Source organism: Chroicocephalus ridibundus, chromosome 4 (assembly GCF_963924245.1).
Source record: "Chroicocephalus ridibundus chromosome 4, bChrRid1.1, whole genome shotgun sequence".
Taxonomy (NCBI): domain Eukaryota; kingdom Metazoa; phylum Chordata; class Aves; order Charadriiformes; family Laridae; genus Chroicocephalus; species Chroicocephalus ridibundus.
In genome coordinates, this window is record NC_086287.1 from 72,510,211 (window position 1) to 72,530,033 (window position 19,823).

At 52.1% G+C, this 19,823-nt stretch overlaps 1 protein-coding gene across 1 annotated transcript in view; it reads left to right on the forward strand.

The window, feature by feature from the left end:
- Positions 1-15,056, forward strand: part of CNGB1 (cyclic nucleotide gated channel subunit beta 1) — a 29,744-nt gene extending 14,688 nt beyond the window's left edge. Inside the window, exons 17-32 of the mRNA XM_063333178.1 lie at positions 3,743-3,841; positions 4,831-4,988; positions 5,148-5,327; positions 6,450-6,658; positions 7,522-7,572; positions 7,688-7,774; positions 8,142-8,206; positions 8,693-8,815; positions 10,113-10,254; positions 10,498-10,657; positions 11,229-11,326; positions 11,412-11,495; positions 11,914-12,032; positions 12,643-12,789; positions 13,271-13,466; positions 14,426-15,056. Coding sequence (XP_063189248.1) covers positions 3,743-3,841; positions 4,831-4,988; positions 5,148-5,327; positions 6,450-6,658; positions 7,522-7,572; positions 7,688-7,774; positions 8,142-8,206; positions 8,693-8,815; positions 10,113-10,254; positions 10,498-10,657; positions 11,229-11,326; positions 11,412-11,495; positions 11,914-12,032; positions 12,643-12,789; positions 13,271-13,466; positions 14,426-14,638 — 2,131 coding nt within the window. The 3' untranslated portion in view covers positions 14,639-15,056. The remainder of the gene's footprint in view (positions 1-3,742; positions 3,842-4,830; positions 4,989-5,147; positions 5,328-6,449; positions 6,659-7,521; positions 7,573-7,687; positions 7,775-8,141; positions 8,207-8,692; positions 8,816-10,112; positions 10,255-10,497; positions 10,658-11,228; positions 11,327-11,411; positions 11,496-11,913; positions 12,033-12,642; positions 12,790-13,270; positions 13,467-14,425) is intronic.
- Positions 15,057-19,823: the final 4,767 nt, after the last annotated feature.

The window sequence follows — 19,823 nt, forward strand, 5'->3', positions numbered from 1 at the left end:
GGAGGGTGCAGCCAGGGGGGGTCGGTCTCTTCTCCCAGGGAACAGGCGATGGGACAAGAGGAAACGGCCTCCAGTTGCGCCAGGGGAGGTTTAGATGGATATTAGGAAAAAATTCTTCACTGAAAGGGTTATTAAGCATCGGAACAGGCTGCCCAGGGAAGGAGTTGAGGCACCATGCCTGGAGGTATTTAAAAGATGGGTAGACACAGTGTTTAGAGATATGGTTTAGTGCTGGGTTTTGTCAGAGTTGGGCTGATGGTTGGACTCGATGATCTGAAAGGTCCCTTCCAACCCAGGCAATTCTATGATTCCGTGACTGGCTGTTTTTCTGAGGCAGAACGTTCATGTTTTCCAGTACCATCAGCAAGTGTGGCAGCTCTTGTTCTGAATCAGGGTCAAGGTGAAGGCCTTTCTCTTATGCCTTCAAGTGACATAGAAATCGGTCAATTCAGACTAACACGCATGTCATGCATCCCAGCACATCTTGGGCATCTTTGGAGCCCACAGTCCAGCAACCCAAAGGCACAACTTGAGTTTATTTAAATCCACTTATCTATGTGCAGTTCCATCCCTACCATCACTTTTTATTGTCTTTCATCAAGACCTTATTGCAGCCTTTTGATGTGTAAGGGAAGGCTTATAAGAAAGATGGAGAAAGACTTTTTACCAGGGCCTGCAATGACAGGACAAGCAGATGTGGTTTTAACCTGAAGAGGGTAGGCCTGGGCTGCATGTAAGGAAAAATGTTGTACGATGAGGGTGGTGAGCCCCTGGCCCAGGTTGCCCAGAGACGCTGTGGCTGCCCCATCCCTGGAGGTGTTCAAGGCCAGGTTGGACAGGGCTTGGAGCAACCTGGTGTGGTGGGAGGTGTCCCTGCCCAGGGCAGGGGGGTTGGAACTAGATGGTCTTTAAGGTCCCTTCCAACCCAAACCATTCTGTGATCCCATGGTTCCCCAGTAGTTATTTTTTGGAGGACCTTGGTTTTCTTCCGTTATTTTGTACCAATTTCTTAAAGCAGGTTGTGCATTTGAATTGCACGTATGAGCATATGAACCTTTCTGCCATGCCTGCGGGTCATGTCTCTTGAGACAACACTGAGCAATCACCCATTTATACTGTCACTCCTACTGGCCATGTTCTTGAGCTTTTTTCCTACTTGGGGCTGCGAAGGTTTAGGATTAATGTTGTTTAGACAGAGTCACAAAGGACTCGCTGCACGTGAGCCACACGTTGTCTAACTGGTGCCTGGAAACAGGCTCCTGCAGGTGATAAATACCAGGATACATGGGACGATGCCATACGGACGACATCCTATGTCCTATGAGGGACCCCGCGCATCCCACATTGCTCCCAGCAGGCACAGGAGGGTTGTGTGGTGGCCGGTGCCGCAGAGCTACCGGAGCACAGCTGGAGGCTTCGCTTCTGGGCAGCATCAGAGCAGCTGCCCACAGTCCACAGCAATGGCCAAGCCCAGGCAGCGGCTGCCAGCCTCCTGTTGCTCACCCCTATCACTTTATTTAGGCAATTGCACTCTCTACCTGGTCTCTTGAGATGGCAAGTTCCATTTTTATTGCTTGTATTCAAATTCTGTCATATTTGGTTTCCTGCACATTTGTGCAAGGGGGTTCGTGCAGCTCTTTGTACCTGTGCTGTGCATTTCCACTTCTCAATCTGTTTACAATTAACTAATTGATTAGTTATCTAATCTTTCACCTTTAGCTTTTACTTGGTCTACGCACACTCCTCCTCTTCACTAGCTGTGCGTCTCTTGTGTCGCTTCATATTTTAGGAGATGCAGTTTGAAGTCTTCGCACGTCGGTGGAAAATAATCTGGTTTGTAGTCCCATTTTGACTGCCGGTCTGGAGGTCCTGTCCCAAAAAATGTCCCCCTGCAGCAGTAACGTATCAAAGGACCAAATGTTTTCCTGGGGATTATCACACAGGTTCCTTTTTTGCCATGGATGACTGAGAAACTGCTAGACCTGCCAGGGTTTTGGACTTAGGGTTGCACGTAAATGAGCTTCTCCATGGGATTTACCACAACATCCCTGATTCCCTCTGAGCCCTTCACCCACCAGTTTCCAAAATCCACTAAGGTTCGTGTTGGTTTTTGGTTAGGTTCTGCTCCTTTTCACATCTGCGTCTGCTGGGAACACAGGTGAACTACAGGCACTGCAGAATATCAAGGGATGTCTCCCGTGCTTCCGTATTTACAGCCTTCCCTGGGACATTTATCTCCTTTTACATCTTTCTAAGGGCATCCATTAATCTGAAGCAAAAAGAGGCATTTTTTGCCCGGATGGACGCTGACACACAAAGCTTTGCATGTGCTCAGAGGGAGACCACGCAAGGAGCTCTGTGGGGAACCATGCTACAGGCAAAGAGACGGGACAGTGATGCCCTCTCTGCAGGGTTCCCCTTACAGAGCAAGAGGCCATTGGGTTGTTGATGTAGGCATCTTGGGCTTGCTCAAGGATGAGAATGGGCAAGGGGGTAACATGTTGCCCCAAGGGATCGGAGACAGGGGAAGGGCAGCCGGAGACTGGTGAGAAGTGATGGACGTTGTCCTAACAACCTTGTGGACCTTGGCAGAACTGTTTCTCCAAACTGATGTGTTTTTGGGAATGTCTCCACCCACATCTCAAGTACTTTAATGGGGGAGTTGATGGTTTTCCTCCACCTCTGCGCTGCACACTTGGGGAATGAAAATTGCGTTGGTCTTGTCCAGCTGCTCCCCTTCCCAGTAGGGCACACCTGAGAGCCAGTGAGGCTGAAGGCAGGTGGGTTCGTCACATTTGGCTTTCCTCAGGAGACTTGCGATGACAGGACGACCTCCCTCAGTGTCCTGCTCCACACGTGGCACTGAGCCGTTTTGCAGCAGGGTCAGTGAGATCCCAGTTAATCTAGAGCAACAGCTGTGGTGGCAGAGGACAACTTCCTTGTCGCAGTTAAAACCCCAGACTTGACTGCAGGTTTGCAAACCAGATTTTTGCCTTGATTGTCATCTTCACACGCGAATCTTTTCCTGCTACATTGCTTGCCCACATGTAAGGAAGTTGTCCCAGAAACCCATCTGTGCCAAAGGGAGACACCAGCTGTCTTAGGACACATTTTCTAGGAAGACACCAGCTGCCACTGGCTCAGGATCACCAGGACAGCCTTTATTGGCTCCAGCTTCAAGAGGAGCAGTTTCTTGGCTGTTGCACTTTGCATTTGGTTTTGCAGCTATCAGCATCCATTGGGGCAGTCCACGTTATGTACCCCCCGCTCCGCCATTCACCCTTTGTCTCAGAGGCTGAAGGTGCGACGGAGCCAGCTCACAGCCCGGCAATGTCCCCAGTAACCTTCCCATTTTTCCAGATTTCACTTTCCTGCTCCGCCTTACTGGTATTGCATTTTTCTTGCCTGCCTCTAGAAGCGCAGCGGTGTGATGGCATGGCACCGGGACGCGCACGGAGCAGTGTCCCCCCTCGGTGCCTCTCGCTGAGTGCCCAAACGGGTGGCAAAATGGGCCTGGGTGGCTTCACGCCCGTGCAGCCGTGGGCTCGGTGGTGCCCGGGAAGAAACAGAGCTTTAGCAGCAAGGTGGTTTGCTCCCCTTGACTTCAGGCAATGCCAAAAATTAGGGGAAAACTGACCCTGGTAGGAGAAGGGGAAGTGGAAATGGATGAAACCCGGGAGGAGGAGGAAGAGGAGCTGGCAGAGGATGGGGGATAAGCCGGTGGCTGTGTTTGTGTCCACAGGAGGAGGCTGCTGGCCCCGGAGAATGGTCTGGACGAGGGACTGGTGAGCCAGTCCCCAACCCGAGCGCTGCTGGGCTGGGACGAGGAGCAGAGGGAAAGGTGCGTGGTAGGACCGAGGGCCCTGGGAACAGCTGAGCTCCCAGGGGTTCCAATTCCCGGGCTTGGGTGGAAATAGCAAAGATCCTAGAAGTGCTGGGATACCAAAGGGAGGGGGAGCCATGCCCACAGAGGGTCTAGTGCTCTGTAACAAGTAACACACCTCCCCCCTTCAAAAATAACAATTGCGATGGTCCCTGGAGCAGAAACCACCCTCTTGTTTTTCGTGTATCCAGGTAGAAATATTCTCCTTAAGGGCAGCTTTAACCACAGAGGAGATGCACCTTTGATCTACATGTGCTGTAGGGGTATGGGGACACCTTGTTCTTACTGATTGCAGGGAAATTACCTTTTTCTTCCATGTGGGAAGCAAGCATAAGCCGTGCATCACCACCTCAGGTCCTGGCTTCCCTGCGGCCCTGGGGGACAGCTTCAGAGGGGCCTGCCCTCCCTGGGAAGCAAACTCTCGGGGACGGTCTGCGCCTCCCTACGGTACAGGTTTTTGCCTTCTCCCTGGGCAGAAATCGTTATGCCAATTATCACAATGAACCAGCCCAGAGCAACAGCAATCGGGCTTGTTTCTGTCCTCCCTCCTAGAGGTGCTTCTCAGTCGTGCTGGGTAAAGCGTCTCGGCTGGAATCCAGCCTAGTTTTAATAAAGAGGCTGAAAAGAGATGACATACTTTGTAAATTCATGGGCTTGGTGCACATTTTCATCTCATAGTTCTTCCAAAATCTTCTTCACTCCATCCTGGGATCTTGGTGCTTCCCAAGTACCTCTGAGGGCATCTCATGCCCCAGGGCAAGGACGAGGCTCAGGCTGGTGCTGCTTGATGATATTTTCCTGAAACCACCGTATCTTGTGTTCTTCTGATGAAACAATAGCCAAATAAATGCGGGTAAATCCTAATTCAGGAGCCTGTAGGTTAAAAAACAAAGGTCATGAACCTGCCCTTTCCTACGTGCATGGAATGCCTGATGGTCTCCTCGCAGCCTGCCCGAGCGCATCAGTTCAGCCACGAGCCTGAGCAGTGCCATCATCAACACCCGGCTCCAGGAGCTGGTGAAGCTCTTTAAAGAGAGGACCGAGAAGGTGAAGGAGAAGCTGACTGACCCTGATGCCACCTCGGACGACGAGAGCCCTACGACGTGTGAGTTTGAGTGGGGGGTGGGAGGGTTTAACTGATGAGTCCACGCGCACGCCGTGTTTTCAGGGAGACAGCTGCTTTGTTAACAATTTAAAGGCCTTAAACCAAATTGCAGTAAGAAGATTTCCCGCCCTTTTAAAATAACTGTACGGCCTCTCCCAGCCCCTGCCAAGCCGGCGCCTGCGGCAGCACCAGTGCCCCCCCCGGCAGGGGAGCCGGAGGGGGACAAGCCGGCGGAGGATGAGCACTACTGCGAGATGCTGTGCTGCACGTTCAAGTACCGGCCCTGGCTGGACCATCTGAAAAACTACCGGTTCCCCAGCAGCATTGACCCGCTCACCAGTGAGTGAGGGAGCACGGGCTTGGGGGCAAGCTGGTGGGAGAGGGGGTGAGGAGGGGAGGAGGTGCAAAAGGTGAGACCCTGTAGAGAAGGGAGGACAACTAAGCAAGGAGCAATTTAGCTTACACCCGCCTACTAAAAACCGGAGTTTTAAATTCCCCTACAAGGCACAGGATTTCCTAAATAGTTCCCGATGGCTTCCTAAATAGTGCCCAGGAGCATGAGCAGGCAGGGAAGGGACAGCCACCTTCTGCTTTTCAGGCTTTTTAGTGGGCGAATGTGTTCCCTGTGGCGTGGACGCCCCAAATAATAATCACAAAATAAAAAGCCCCTGTCCTGGGGACACCCTGCAGGGACCCAGCTCCTTCCTTAGTCTTCGCTATTTTCCATCCCTTTTGAAGCCCGCAGGCTCACGCAGCCAGCCGTTGGCTCAGCACAGCCTGAGGGATTTGGGTCTCTTCAGTCTGGAAAAAAGACGACTGAGGGGGGATCTTATCAACGCTTATAAACACTTAAAGGGTGGGTGTCAGGAGGATGGGGCCAGGCTCTTTTCAGTGGTGCCCAGCGACAGGACAAGGGGTAACGGGCACAAATTTGACCATAGGAAGTTCCACCTAAACATGAGGAGGAACTTCTTTCCTGTGAGGGTGGCAGAGCCCTGGCACAGGCTGCCCAGAGAGGTGGTGGAGTCTCCGTCTCTGGAGACATTCCAAACCCGCCTGGACGCGTTCCTGTGCCACCTGCTGTGGGTGACCCTGCTCTGGCAGGGGGTTGGACTGGGTGATCTCCAGAGGTCCCTTCCAACCCCTGCCAGCCTGTGATTCCATGATTCAACAGGAAAAAAGCCAAGCGAGAAAATTGGTATTGTGGGAGCAAACCTAGTCGACCCAGCAAAGTTAGAAGAGGGTTTCTGATAAAAAGCCATGTACAGTGCAGCCAGCAGTATTCACTTTGCATCTAGAGCCCAGCTCACTTGCAATCGCACGCCGTCGATAAGAAACCTCCTGCAGGTTTCCTCCTTGCCTGCAGGGCAGGGCAGGGGATGAAAAATCCTTTTGCCTAGCAGATTGATGTGGACAAGGGATGCGTGCCCAGCTAATCACGGTGTGGTTCCCTGTGCGCAGACTTGATGTACGTGCTGTGGCTGTTCTTCGTTGTCATGGCCTGGAACTGGAACTGCTGGTTGATCCCTGTCCGCTGGGCTTTCCCCTACCAGACGCCAGCAAACATCCACTGCTGGCTGGTTGTGGACTACCTCTGTGACCTCATCTATCTGCTGGACATCCTCGTCTTTCAGACCCGGCTGCAGTTTGTCCGGGGGGGAGACATAATAGTGAGTGGCAGCACGCTGCATCCCACCACTGAGGACCTCCCACCCCTGAGAGATGTGGATGGTGCTGGCCACCGGTCTCTGAATCGAGCTCTCCAAGCTCTCCCACCATGGCCATGGCCATCAGGGCTGTGTCCACTCTTGGAGGACTGCAAGCATGTCTCCTGCCATGTAGCGGAGAAGTCTTTGTGTCCACCAAACATATGTATTTTTCCCCTAAAGTCAACACCAGCCCATCTAGAAAATGTGGTCCATGGCAGCCCCGGTCCTGGGTAGGGATGCTCGGAGGGTGCTGCTCCACGGGGCAGTCCTGCCAGCAGCACGGCGAGGTGTGCGGGAACCAGCCCCAGCACAGCCGTACACTGCTAATTGAGAGCAGGTGGCATAATCAACCGGGTTTAATTTTCAGGAGCACAGAATGCATTAGCGATATGACAAAAGCGATTGTAATCTGAATGCATAGATCATGCACCTGAGATAAGTGAAAGCCCTTGATTTCGTTTCCATATCCAATTAAATAAGCTGTGAAAAATAAAACCTTGAGGGCACAACCTTCCCATGGCCCATGCAAATGCTCAGACCGGGAGGTTTCTCCTGTACACTCTGACTTTTGTGGTGCTGGCACTGCGATGTGCTTTCTCCAGGGTGCAAAATGAGCACGGGATGTCCTGAGGTGGGATGGAAAGATGGCATACAGCCAGGTCTTCTTCTGCTCCTCTTTCTCTGTTCCCTTTCCCAATCACAAAGGGAGCATCTTCCTGGTTGGGGTGCAGAAGAGGAAAGCCAGGCATGGCCACGTTGGCCGTGACTTTCCTTTCTATGAGCAATGATCAATCTTCCTCTCTCCCCCTCCTATTTCCAACCAGACTGATAAAAAGGCCATGACAGAGAACTACCTGAGATCACAGCGCTTTAAGGTTTGACATAATTCTATTTATTACTCCGAATCTTTAATCTGACTGGTAGTTTGCAGCTCCACCCTGCCATGCTTGCAGGTCCCCACAGAGATTTCCCTCTTTGTGCTGGTTTCAGATGGACGTGGTGTGCCTCCTGCCCCTGGATTTCTTCTACTTCAAAGTTGGCGTCAACCCGCTCCTGCGCTTTCCTCGCTGTCTGAAGGTGAGTTGGAGCTTATAAAACCAGGCAGAACACCAGTTGCAGTGGATGTGAAGGAGTCCCGCGCTGGCTGGGTTAAGCTATGTCTTGCCAGACTCATTGATGTTGACAAGAGGACTGTGAAATGGATGGGAAGTCTTGTCCCGAAGGCTTTGTGGGGCTGTTGGTCAAACTCTTCATTTAAATCCTAAAACACGCTCACGTTTGACTAGAAGGGCACTTAGAAATGGGGTCAAATCTGTCCCTGGCAGTTCATGCTGCGCAGGGGCTGCGGGAGGGAAACGGAGGGGAAATGGGGTTTTATGGGGACATAACTCTCCCGGCGGGGGCTGCGGGAAGCTGGAGCATGCTGCTTTCCTTCTCCTCCCAGTACATGGCCTTCTTCGAGTTCAACAACCGCCTGGAGGCTATCCTGAGCAAGGCGTACATCTACAGGTGAGGGCAAGGGAAGCGGGGATAGAGCGTTGAGTCGCTCTTTGCCACGGGGGAAGAAGGTTCCCTTTGGCGTGCGGCTGTTCTGGGTTTCTGATTGATTTTCCCGCTGTCCCCGGGCTGGCCGATGTGGGTGTTGGCTGACACAGGCGGGACATGGGGGTCCTGGAGCCCGGGTGGGTAGGATCACCTCTGCCCGACCCTGCAGGAACAGGGGGGGCCTGGCAATGGAGAGGAGCCACCAGCCGATAAACTGCTTTTTTCTGGCACTCCTGGAGCCGTAGGGCCACAGGAGGGAGCAGCAGAGCCGCATGTTTGGGTGCTCTCTGATTCTGTGATGCTGCAATTCCTGCATCGGCAGGAGGTGCACGGTCAGCACTCGGCTCGTCGTTTTGAGGCTCCTTGTGATGCCAGGAGCAACCTGATGTGTTTCTCCCAGCAGACACCATATCACCTCCCTTCCTGCTCTCTCTGGGGTTTATTTTGCAGAGTGATTCGGACCACCGCCTATTTACTGTACAGCTTGCATGTGAACTCCTGCCTCTACTACTGGGCATCAGCCTATGAAGGACTGGGCTCTACCACCTGGGTCTACGATGGTGAAGGAAACAGGTACAAGCCAGGGCTTGGGTCCCCACCTGGCACAGCTTGCCGTGATGAGCTGCAGCAAGAAGGGAGGTGTCAGGTTGCAGCTGGGTTTGTAAAAACCCCTGAAGCAAAGGGTTGGGGGTGCCAGGAGAAGCTGCGGCGCCAGGGAGAACGATGGGGGCAGGAGGGATGGGATGTGCAGTAATAAATGGTGCTGCAAGACAAAGAGCCCATAACTGGGCTGTGATGGGAGGCAATGGCAGGTCAAAGAGGCTGAGAAATGTGGAGCGTGGTGCTGGGAAACAAGGAAAGGCTCCCTGGCTGAGTGGGATGGTGGTGTGAGCCCTGTTTCTGTTGGTGCTGAGCAGGTGAAGGCGGAGGCTTGAAGCGGTGTGTGTTCCAGGTGCCGTGTGTCCAGCCCCTCCAACCAGCACAGCACCCTCGTTCCCAGGGTGCGAGACGGGGACACTGGCCACCCCGTCCCCTTGCAGTGCCGTTTCCAAGACGCGCGTGTTCAGTGTCCGTTGGGCTGCTGGTGACGGATGCCGCAGGGGGAGCACTCGGCTCGCGAACCGAACGCTGCCTCGTAGCCAATGCCCACACCTGTGAGCTGGACAACACGGGCAAAACAAAACACTGAGTAATGCTTGAATAAGTCAGCACCATGCAGTAAATGAGGGTTTCCCGCAAAAAAAAAAAAAAAAAAAAAAAAGGGTGGGCAAGGGCATTAAAGACTTAGCGTGAGGTGTAGGTGGGGACAAATGACTGTCACCGAGGCAGCCGTAGCGCGGGTGCTGCCTTCCCTTTGAGCACTTGGCTTCCCATGTTAACGTTGCTGCTATACAGTTATTTTGTGTGATGTACATATCTGTAGGTGTAACTATAACATCCAAGGGAGTGCCCAAGACCGACAAATCAAGAATTCACTTGACATCTCCTGAGTGTCATGCCAACAATTTGCTGACAACCCCTTTTTTTTCCCCCCTGATTATTTCTAAAAGTGTAAACGTTGCTGAAAATACGTCGCTGGTTTATAGCGGTGGGGCTGAAAAGAAGCAGAAAATGAGAGCAGTCAGAGCAGCTGAGCTGCGCAGAGGTTTCAGGGGTGTCCCTCTGTCCCCCTGGTCCTGTAGCACCTCCAGAAGTGCCTGCAGGTGTGGTGGGGAGGCTGCAGCCCCTTCGTTTTTCCTTCGTCCCCCATAATTACTCTCAGCAGGCTCTGGCTTGCCATGGCCAGAGGATGTAAGCTCGGTACTGAGGGGTGAAACAGGCTTTCAAGCCAGAAATGCCTCCAAAGCTGCCCCCTCTCTTTTCCCCCCAGCTACATCCGCTGCTACTACTGGGCAGTCAAAACCCTCATCACCATCGGGGGCCTGCCGGACCCCAAGACGCTGTTCGAGATCGTCTTCCAGCTGCTGAATTACTTCACGGGCGTCTTCGCTTTCTCCGTCATGATAGGGCAGGTGAGGGGGAGTCGCGGGGGGTTCCCAGCCTCAGGTTGGGAAGGTTCTGGTGGGGCTTGTCCACAGGTTTGTGTCTCCAGGTTTGTTTTCCCCATGCAAGGACTTGCTCAGCATCAGCAGAAAACAAAAAGGGTTTGGCAGATGCTGTTAGGACTCAGCATATGTGCTCTAGACTGCTTACCCTACATGATGGATAAGTGACAGCAATTAAAACATCTTTTTCCCCCCCTTCCTCCCATTCAGATGAGAGATGTGGTCGGCGCCGCCACCGCAGGGCAAACTTACTATCGGAGCTGCATGGACAGCACCATTAAATACATGAACTTCTACAAAATCCCCAAAACTGTTCAGAACCGGGTGAAAACGTGGTACGAGTACACGTGGCATTCACAAGGCATGCTCGGTAAGATCCAACTGCTCTGAAGGTCAACACTGGCACCTTGCATTTCACAGCAGTTGCTTTGCAGGGCTGATACGTCACTGACGAATGGCACCGTGGTTTCAGGGCAGGGAGTGGCTTATTTTACTCTTCGCTACACGGGCTGGTTTGCCCACCTAGAGAGTAGGTGGGTCGCAGCGCCAGAGTGACCCAGCATCGCTCACAGCTCGCTGAGCCCAGCATCCCACCCACCGGTCCCTGGCCAGAGGGTGTCCGACGGCAAACCCACCAGCTCAGCTGAGCAGTAAATCGTCAGGCAGGACCTCTGTGCCCGCTCTCCTGGCCGAGAAAGATGCTGGCTTGGGCTCTTCTCTGAGAGCTGTCAGGGCAGGGGTAACGCGAAGGGCGGCTCTCCGTCATCCACTGCCTTTAGACCCGCAGGCTGCCGGGTGGGCAGAGGCTGGAGGAGACCCTTCTGGGCGAGCTGGCTCCTGGCCTCTGCCGCCAGAAGGCAGGCTGCTTTCCCACTGGCATGCCCAGGACGTGTTCTTGGGTCAAGTGCTGGAAACAGCCAGTTTCCTGCTTTGTCTCACAGACGAGTTGGAGCTGCTGGTGCAGCTGCCAGACAAGATGAGGCTGGATATCGCCATCGACGTCAACTACAACATCGTGAGCAAAGTGGCCCTCTTCCAGGTACGTTCTGCAGCGCGGGTCTTGGCCGGTGGAGCCCGCCGTGCCGGCACAGACTAACGGCCCTGTTGGCTCTGTTTCGGATCAGGGCTGCGACAGGCAGATGATTTTCGACATGTTGAAGCGGCTCAGATCGGTGGTCTACCTGCCTAATGACTACGTGTGTAAGAAGGTAACGAGAAGCTTGAGTGACCTCCCATCCCTGGGGTTGTGGCCGGGCTGCGCGGGACACTAGAAGCAATATGGAGCAAGGAAAGCCAGGCCCGGCCCATCATGGTGGCATCCAACCACTTCACAGGGAGAGAATTCAGAGCAAAACCATCCCGCGTTGCTGTGGGTCTTGTGCAGAGACTGACCTCTCCTGCTGCAGCCACGAACAGCAGGAGAGCAGGGAAGAGCCTGCCGAGCTGGAGGAGACTTTGGGATGCTTAGATGAGGATGCTCGGGAGTGAGCACCATCAGGACAAAGTGTTTTGAGAGCTTGGAGGACGGCAGTATGGTCGTGAGGGTTTCCAGCAAGATGCAGGTTAGGGTATCCATAAGGTATCCCTGTTTCTGGGCACCCCCCACAGCACCCGTCTTCACTGCAGGGAGAAATTGGCCGCGAGATGTACATTATCCAGGCGGGACAAGTGCAGGTGCTGGGGGGACCCGATAGCAAAACCGTGCTGGTGACTCTGAAAGCCGGATCTGTGTTTGGAGAAATAAGGTGAGGAGCCGGAGAAACAGAGCTCGTGGGCTCTGGGCGAGGAGGGTGGGAGGTGGGAGATGAACAACACCCCAATTAATCTTTGTCATTGAAAGCCACGGACACTTGAGCAGCGTCTGACGCACAAATTACAGCTGTTTTCTTGGAGCTTTTACACTGTTTTTGTCATCGTGCTGTTTTGTGCCTGGGGAGTTAGTGACAGTAAGCAGAGGTCTGTGAGGGATGGAAAAAGGAATAAGAAAAGGTGTTTAACTAAAACAGTTCCCCAGCCATCCATCTCCCATTTCATGAGCAGGTAAAGTCCTGTACCAATTCACAACACAGTGGTAGACCTTGAGTCCCTACAGACCCACAGACACTAGACTGGTGTAAACCACAATATTTAAACCTTCAAACCGGCAAATCTTTTTTATATAGTGTGCCATGCCAATGTTTCCCAGCGTTCTTGAAAAAACTGGGCTTGGAAAATTTAATTGGGAGTGAAAATTAACCTCTGAGTCCTCTGAAAGAGGCAGGCGAGGGGACACAACGGGAAAAGGGACGTTTTAAATTACAAATGTTATACCGATACTGTTAATAACAGCATTGATGTCTTTCCTGTGTCCCTCAGCTTGCTGGCAGCGGGAGGGGGAAATCGCCGAACGGCAAACGTGGTGGCTCACGGCTTCGCCAACCTCTTCATTTTGGATAAGAAGGACTTGAACGAGATTTTGGTGCATTATCCGGAGTCCCAGAAGCTGCTGCGTAAGAAGGCCAAGTGCGTGTTGGGCTGATGCTTTCTAGCTTTTGGGGCTTAAAAAAAAAAAAACAGAACAAAACCAGCAGAGGATGGGTTTCAGGGCCAGAGGGGAGATTTCTCTCTGTGCGAAGCCCTGGGAAAGCTCCCGCCGCAGTGGCCAAACGCTTGGCGTCCACGGGGGGAGACCATGCGTACTCCAGTGGAGGGCTCCCACCCCTCACTGCCGCTGGGGAGGGTGGAGGTGCCCAGAGCCAGCCTGGCCCCGCTGCAAAGCTCCACTGATAAAAGCGCGTGAACGAACGTGTGCGTTCAGTTAAAAATCTGCTAAAATATTCATTTTCGGTTTTAGCATTACTTAGATGTGTTATTCTGTCCTTCCTAAGGTGTAAAAAAAAAACAAACCAAAAACATCCCTGTCCTTTTAAAGTCTGATCATTCTGCGTTATAAAATCCAGCTAATACAGCACATCCCTGGACTGTCTCCTTTCCCTTGCTCTAGGAAAATGCTGAAAACCAGCAATAAACCCAAGGATGAGAAAGGAGCCCCCAGAGACCCACTGATCATCCCCCCGAAAGCTGACACCCCAAAACTCTTCCAGGCTGCCCTGGCTGCCACGGGGAGGATGGGGGGCAAGGGGCCGCTGGCCCAGCTCCGGTGGAGGCTGAAGGAGCTGAAGGCAATGCAGGCGACGCAGGTCAGTGCAGGGAGGATGGTAAATTGGCTTTGCTTCATCGGGTGCCGAGTCGCAGCTCTCCCCGCCCGGCTCCAGAGACCGTCACTGAGGTGTCTGAAAGGAGTGAGCTCAGGTCGTCGGGGTCTGCCTCCGCCCAGGCAGATGGGAAGGGACGATCCAGCATCTTACACGCGGCCTTGGGAGAACATCATTGTCCCCACGAGGGTTTGTTTTGCGACACAAAAGGGGGAATACACTGCCTTTTTGCCCAGCTGTGCTAAACCAGAGTCTAGCCACGAAGACAGAGCCACTCGTCGTGGTAGACAGAGGGGGCTGCTGGCTTCCAGCATCCACAGCCCAGGCAATATTTGCAAAGCTTTCACGGTGCGGTTGGGGCAGAGTCCCCCAGCAGCAGACACGCCATCCCGCCAGCTCTGCGTGAGCTGCAGTGAAATCACCCTTGCATTTTTTTATCACGAGCCACTGAAAAAGAAAATGGCCCTGCTCTTCTTTTCTTATTTTTTTTCCCTTTCCAAGCATTGCTGCTGAACTCGTAAAAAAGGCGCAGACCTTGTTGTTACTCTTCCCAGCATGGGGTCACGCGGACTCTCCCAGCTGGATGTGTAAAGGGAGGCGAAAGAGCAGCTGATAGGGAGCGTGTGGTGGCCTTGAGGCTGGGTAAATATCCGGGGAGACACTCAGCATAACTGCATTTCTGCCGTCCTTCACAAAAATGAGCCTTCCCCCCATGTGGTGTTTCACGCTAATTAATAACCAGTTAAAGGCAGGGGGAAAGAGTGGCACCACGTGCTCCATCTGATAGTGGCAACAAGAGCCAACAAGATGGTTGAGGTCTGGTGCAGTGAATCTCCACAAAACACCTGCCTGGCTTTGCCACAGCCTAGACACCGTGGTTGGGTGTGGCGGACAAGGGTCTCCTAAGGTTGATTTTGCCTTTTTTTTTTTTTTTCGGATTGCAGGATTCCAGCTTCAGTCCGATCCCACCGAAATCACCAGTGCACCGGAGATCGCCTGTCACCTCCCACAAAGCACGTACCCACCTGGGAGAAGAAATATTCTCAAAATCTTCTGATAGTTTAGTCACCATTCGTGTGATTCCCACGGCACAGGAGGATGAAGAAATTCTTGCTGCTGAGATTTCGGAGAAAGAAGAAGAAAAAGAAGAGAAATAAAAAAGAAGCAGGTCCTGGGGCGGGAGTAGGAGTCAGGCAAACGCCTGGGGTAGAAAGTTTTTGTCGTTATTAATTTCCACGCAGAGGCTGTAGGCTTTGCTATGTGCTGCCGGTAGGATCTGCCTTTCTTTTCTGCTTAGACCTTCACCTGCTGTTGATAAAACCCACTGCCATATGACCCAGAACCATACAAGGTTTCCGTGCTCCGGAGATCTATTTTTATTGAGCATCTTTATGAATATTCCCACTAAATCTCAGTCCAGCCCTCTTGTTTCAAAACCCAGCCTTACAGAGAGGGAGCCCTGAAGAAATTGCTTTTTATGGCTCTGTATGGTTAATGAGCTCTCAGACAAAGCGTGAAGAGTTATTCACCTCTGACAGCTGAGTCACTGCTTGGCCAGAAACAACCCGGGGCGGGGGGGGGGGGGGGGGGAGGAAGGTTTCTCTGTTGGGCTCAAGGTTGTCAGCAGCAGCTGGAGAGTGATTCATCCAAAAAGGATGTGGACTATGTTCACAAGCCGAGCACAGACCAGATCACACTGTCACAAGAAGGCCAAGGTCCATCCTGGTGCGCGTAGACTGCATGATGCTCGAGGGTCCCTGCGTGGTGCCGAGACCACCTTGGGTTTGCTGCTGGGAAGAGGAGCTCCTGCCAGCCATCCACCCCAGAGAGGTGGTGGGCTCTCCATAGCTGGTGGCTGTTATGGAGAGATTTGATGAGCGTCTTTCAGGGATGGAAAAGCACAATCCTGGGGGACGAGGTGTTCCTGGAGATCTGTTCTAGCCCTGGGTTTCCACGGATTCACCAACCTGCCACTGCCGGGGGGATAAACTGAGTGCAGGAAGGGAGAAGCTGTGTTGGATTCCAGCTGGGATGGGAAAGAGAAGGGCAGTAAGTGCTCTCCTCTCCCAGCCAGCGTTCTGAAGCCAGGCCAGAGCCTGTAGTGCGCAAGCAAGCGTGCATGAGCATGCAGCCTGTCCTCTGCGCTCATTGCTGGACCCCATTGCAGATGGTCCCCTGCGCTCATTGCAGTCACCCGCCACATTTCCAACAGCCGTTTTCCAGCCCCTTTCAGTCACTTGGTTGGCTCTTGGCCACGGTTCCCCCGGAGAAGCCACCCTGGTCTTGCTCATCGCTGCAAGACAGGGTGCTCGTGAAGGCCCTCTCCCAGTCCTGCTTAGGATGGGAAGGTGAACACCTAGCTGGTCAGCAGCCAGCACGCCTGGCTGATGGCTCGAGGGAACCGGAACCACCAGTTCCTCATCTTCCTCAAAGCCAGAGCCAACCGGAGCAAGCTGCTGGTGAGCCCAGAGGTGGCGAGCAGCGGCGGGCGAGACGGTGCTGGGTGAATCGATGCAGATCCTCCCCAAGGTTTTGGCCGGCCAGGTCTCCCCAGCACCACTTGCTCCACACAGAGGAGCCAGTTTCCACCCTGGGGAGGAAAAGCTGGGGCAGGTTTTGCTGCAGGGAGGAGCCACAGCCGAGGGACTTTTCAGGTGCTCTGCAGATCCTTGGGAGCAGTGCTGCAGGTTTCACAGGTCTGGCCATGAGACGGCCGGGCCCTTCGTGGCGGGTGCCAGCACCGGCGTCGCTCCCATACATGGGTCATCCCTCTTCCCACCAGCAGCCTGGGGCTCATCTTCACCTTCGACGGGGTCTTATTTCGTTGCATTTTTTTCCCCTCTCTTGCAAAACAGATGGCTTTCTGCGGCGGAAAAAGCTGGAATATATGTTAGTGTTAATTAATGGCAGCTTGCCCTCTTTTAAATAAATTTAATGAGCCACAGGAGGGTCTGAAGCCACTGCTGCCCTAAGCAGGGTGGGGGAAAATCTGGCCTCACCCACACCTCCCTAAATATTTCTCATCCTTGGTCATTTGCAAGTGGCTTCCTTCTGGGCAGAAGGTTTTGGTGGGCAGAGCGAAGTCTTTTTTTTTTTTTTCTTTTCCACTATATAAATATTTATAACATCAAACCAGGAAACCTGCAAAAGTCAAACTGGGGCTCTGATTTGCTGCTATGGTTTGATATGGTTTAGAAAAAGTGTTTCAAGAAATAGTGGGCTGTAATGGCTTTCATAATTTGCTGTATCTACAATAAACACCGTGTAGATTACCATTTGCTGTGGGTTTATTTCAAAATTCCGGTAGTTTACTATGTTTTTGCTCACTGGTGCACTGACAGAGCCAGCAAAGTCCTCACGCAGAGTTCACGGATTTTTCTAAGAAACTTTTTTTAGCGTCTCAGAGGTCACGTAATACCAGCAGTAGAACTGTAATATTTATTTTTTTTTAATTGCCAGAAGGAGGGGAAAAAAGCTTTCCTAAACGGGAAATAACTTGTGTGAAGATCTCAGTTTTCAAGGTGCAGCATTAGATGGTGATGGATACCTAACAGGTAATTCTGGAACCGCATGGGAACTTGGAATTATCCTCCTCTGCGATCTGTTTACGGCTTTAGCTCTTTGGAGAGATTATTCTCCAGGTAATAATTAAGGTCAAGGTAGGGTTGGGTTTATAGGCTGGCTTGGAGAGTTATGCTCAGATCTGTTTGCTGTGCAGGACTATTTAGGAACGGCAGGTGGGCTAAGGAGACGGGCAACTCGTTTAGTGCCTCTTGTTTTGGGGGTCGCCAGAACTTGGCTTTCTGCTGATTTTTGTAATTCCATTCATTTACCAGTTTTGCCATGTTTGCAATGGGCTCCCTTTGCCTTCGCTGCTACGAAATAACTTGCAGCGTGCGCTTACCCTGTGTCTGTTCCTTCCGCTGCCCTTGTGACGCTCCTGATGGATCGGGTAACGCTCCACGTACCTTTACTGCATTTCTTATTGGCTTTTGCTCCTTACGCTTTCACTGTCCTTAAGTGTCGGATCGATCCGATACGAGATCCTCTAATAATGCTAATGCAGTATTCGGGGGATCTTGCCGGGCAGTTGCCTATTGCCAGTCCAGCACCCTGGAAATTCTGCATTGCGGTCTTCCTCCTGACTTGTATTTCTGGTTAATGGATTTCTCAGAGGTGCATATCCATAGAAACCAGGTTTTCTTGCAACGAGATTTTAGCTGTTGCCGCTTTTGAGTGAAGGAACTGGAATGGATAACTGCTGAAGGAAGCAGCAGAGCTTGCTGCTCTTGGCTTGGTATGACCGCGTTAGGTTTTGCCTCACAATCACAAGCACCATCTTTACTGGAGGCTTTATATATATTTTAATATATGATTATACACTTTTATATATACATTTTTTATACTGGAGGGGCGTTCATATTCCTTATGGCTTGTGCTGTCAACGTCTTTCAGAAAAGTGATACTGATTTAATGTTCTGTATGAAATTAGAGAAGATAAATGTCTCTGATTAAAAACAAAAAAAACCCCAACTTACAAAAGGAATAATATAACCCACCCTAGACATCTGACTGCGGAGCAAGTTGTTTTCCTCCGGATAGAAACAGGGCAGGTAGCTTCTCTGTATTTATAGCCGGCGCAATCTTTTAAAAAGATTAAGTGCAATTGCAGGTTAATCACTGATAAGGTTATAACGAAAGTAAAAACAAATAAGCAGGTTTGGGGATTAGACCTGGGTTGAGAAAGAAATTGCGGGATAAATGGAAAGCCTGGTTAAACGGTGTTTAATTACAAAGCTTGAAATAAAATTAAGCAGTTTAACCTTGAAATCTGGAGACCTTGACGAGCAGGACATGCTTCAAATTCTGGGAGCAGTCTGTAAATCACTTTTTCTGCCTATGTATATATATACATTTTCCATTGTGTAGATCTGCTTTGAGGCCATAGTTGCAATTAAATCCCCCTGAAGCCCTTTTACCTTCCTCTAAAATGGAGCCAATATGAGCCTGGTTCTCTCTGCCCTGAGCACACGGCTCTTTTTAAGTGCAGTAATAATCCCACTGGGGTTAACACCCTGGGAAAAAAGCCAGGCCACCCTTCAGGAAGGGGTCACACAGAGGGACACAAGCCGACAGGTGCCCACGCCAGCGTTTATTAACAGCAGCTTAGGCTTAGCTCAGGCTGGATGACATTTTTCCTTTCCTCATTCTTTCCTTTTCTCATTGTTTACTCATTCTTATTTTGGGATGAAACTTTCTGACTTTGGTTCATGTCCTAGACCAACGTCTTAGGGAGAGCTGAGCAATACCCAGCCAGTTGGGTTTGAGTCATCTGAAGACGGAAAGCCTATAAGCCTGCATTATTTCTTGCATTTTTTTCTGCTTTTAGTAGTCACTCGATGCATGAGAAGAGCTGCAAGCCGAACGGTTCAAGTGTAAAAACTGTTTTCTTGCATAAATTGGAAGGAATGTGGGGAGAAATGTAAACAACCGGAGAAGTGAGATCGATTGGGTTGTGGAGATGTCGCGGGGCGGCCGGGGGACATCCCCGCCAGCTCTGGGCTGTGACATCCAGGGTGGGGCATGGCCCAGTGTGCTTCAGGCGTTTTGCAGGTGCTTGCTCTGCGAGCCCGAGCTCGCCGGGACGGCCACTGCTGCCTTTCCAGCTGCAACTGCCCCAGGTCTGCCTCCCCGCCGGAGCCCCGCTGCCCCAGCACCCGTGCCAGCATCCCTTTGCATCCTGGGATCTCCCACGTATCCTTGGTCTCCCCACGGACGGTCCAAATTCACCCTGGGGGTGAGCACCACGTGGGCTGTGCCGTGACGCTCTGTCTTAGCACTAACCGGAGGAACGAAGACCAGCCAGACCAGCTACTCATTCGAGATAAGAGGCTCTTTTGTGCTGCAGAAATACCAATATCACGTGAAAAAAAAATCTCTGCGCTGCCATGGTTACCAGCCGCCATCACAGCCGCTGGTGAGACGGGACTTGTGGCATTGACAGGGTTCTGGTCTCCCTTCCACAAGGGGAAACTCCAGCTGTAAAACCTACTTTGTGCCCCAAAAAGGAGGGGAGATGTCTGCCGGGGCCACCCAGCCCTCCCGAGTGAGGTGGCCACACCTGGCATTACGATGCCCAGGGCACGCTGTGTGCAGTGTCACTGCCCGGGCCCTGGGCACAAGGATCTGACCTCTATAAATTCCTCACTAATAACCTGAAATGTTATTAAAAAAAGTGAGAAAATGGTGCTGCGGCCTGGGCGGGCAGAGAGCGACTCTGCCCTGTTTCCTGTTTTTCTGGCGTTTAGGAATGACTTGACCTCTTAGAGCTCTCGCTTTTTA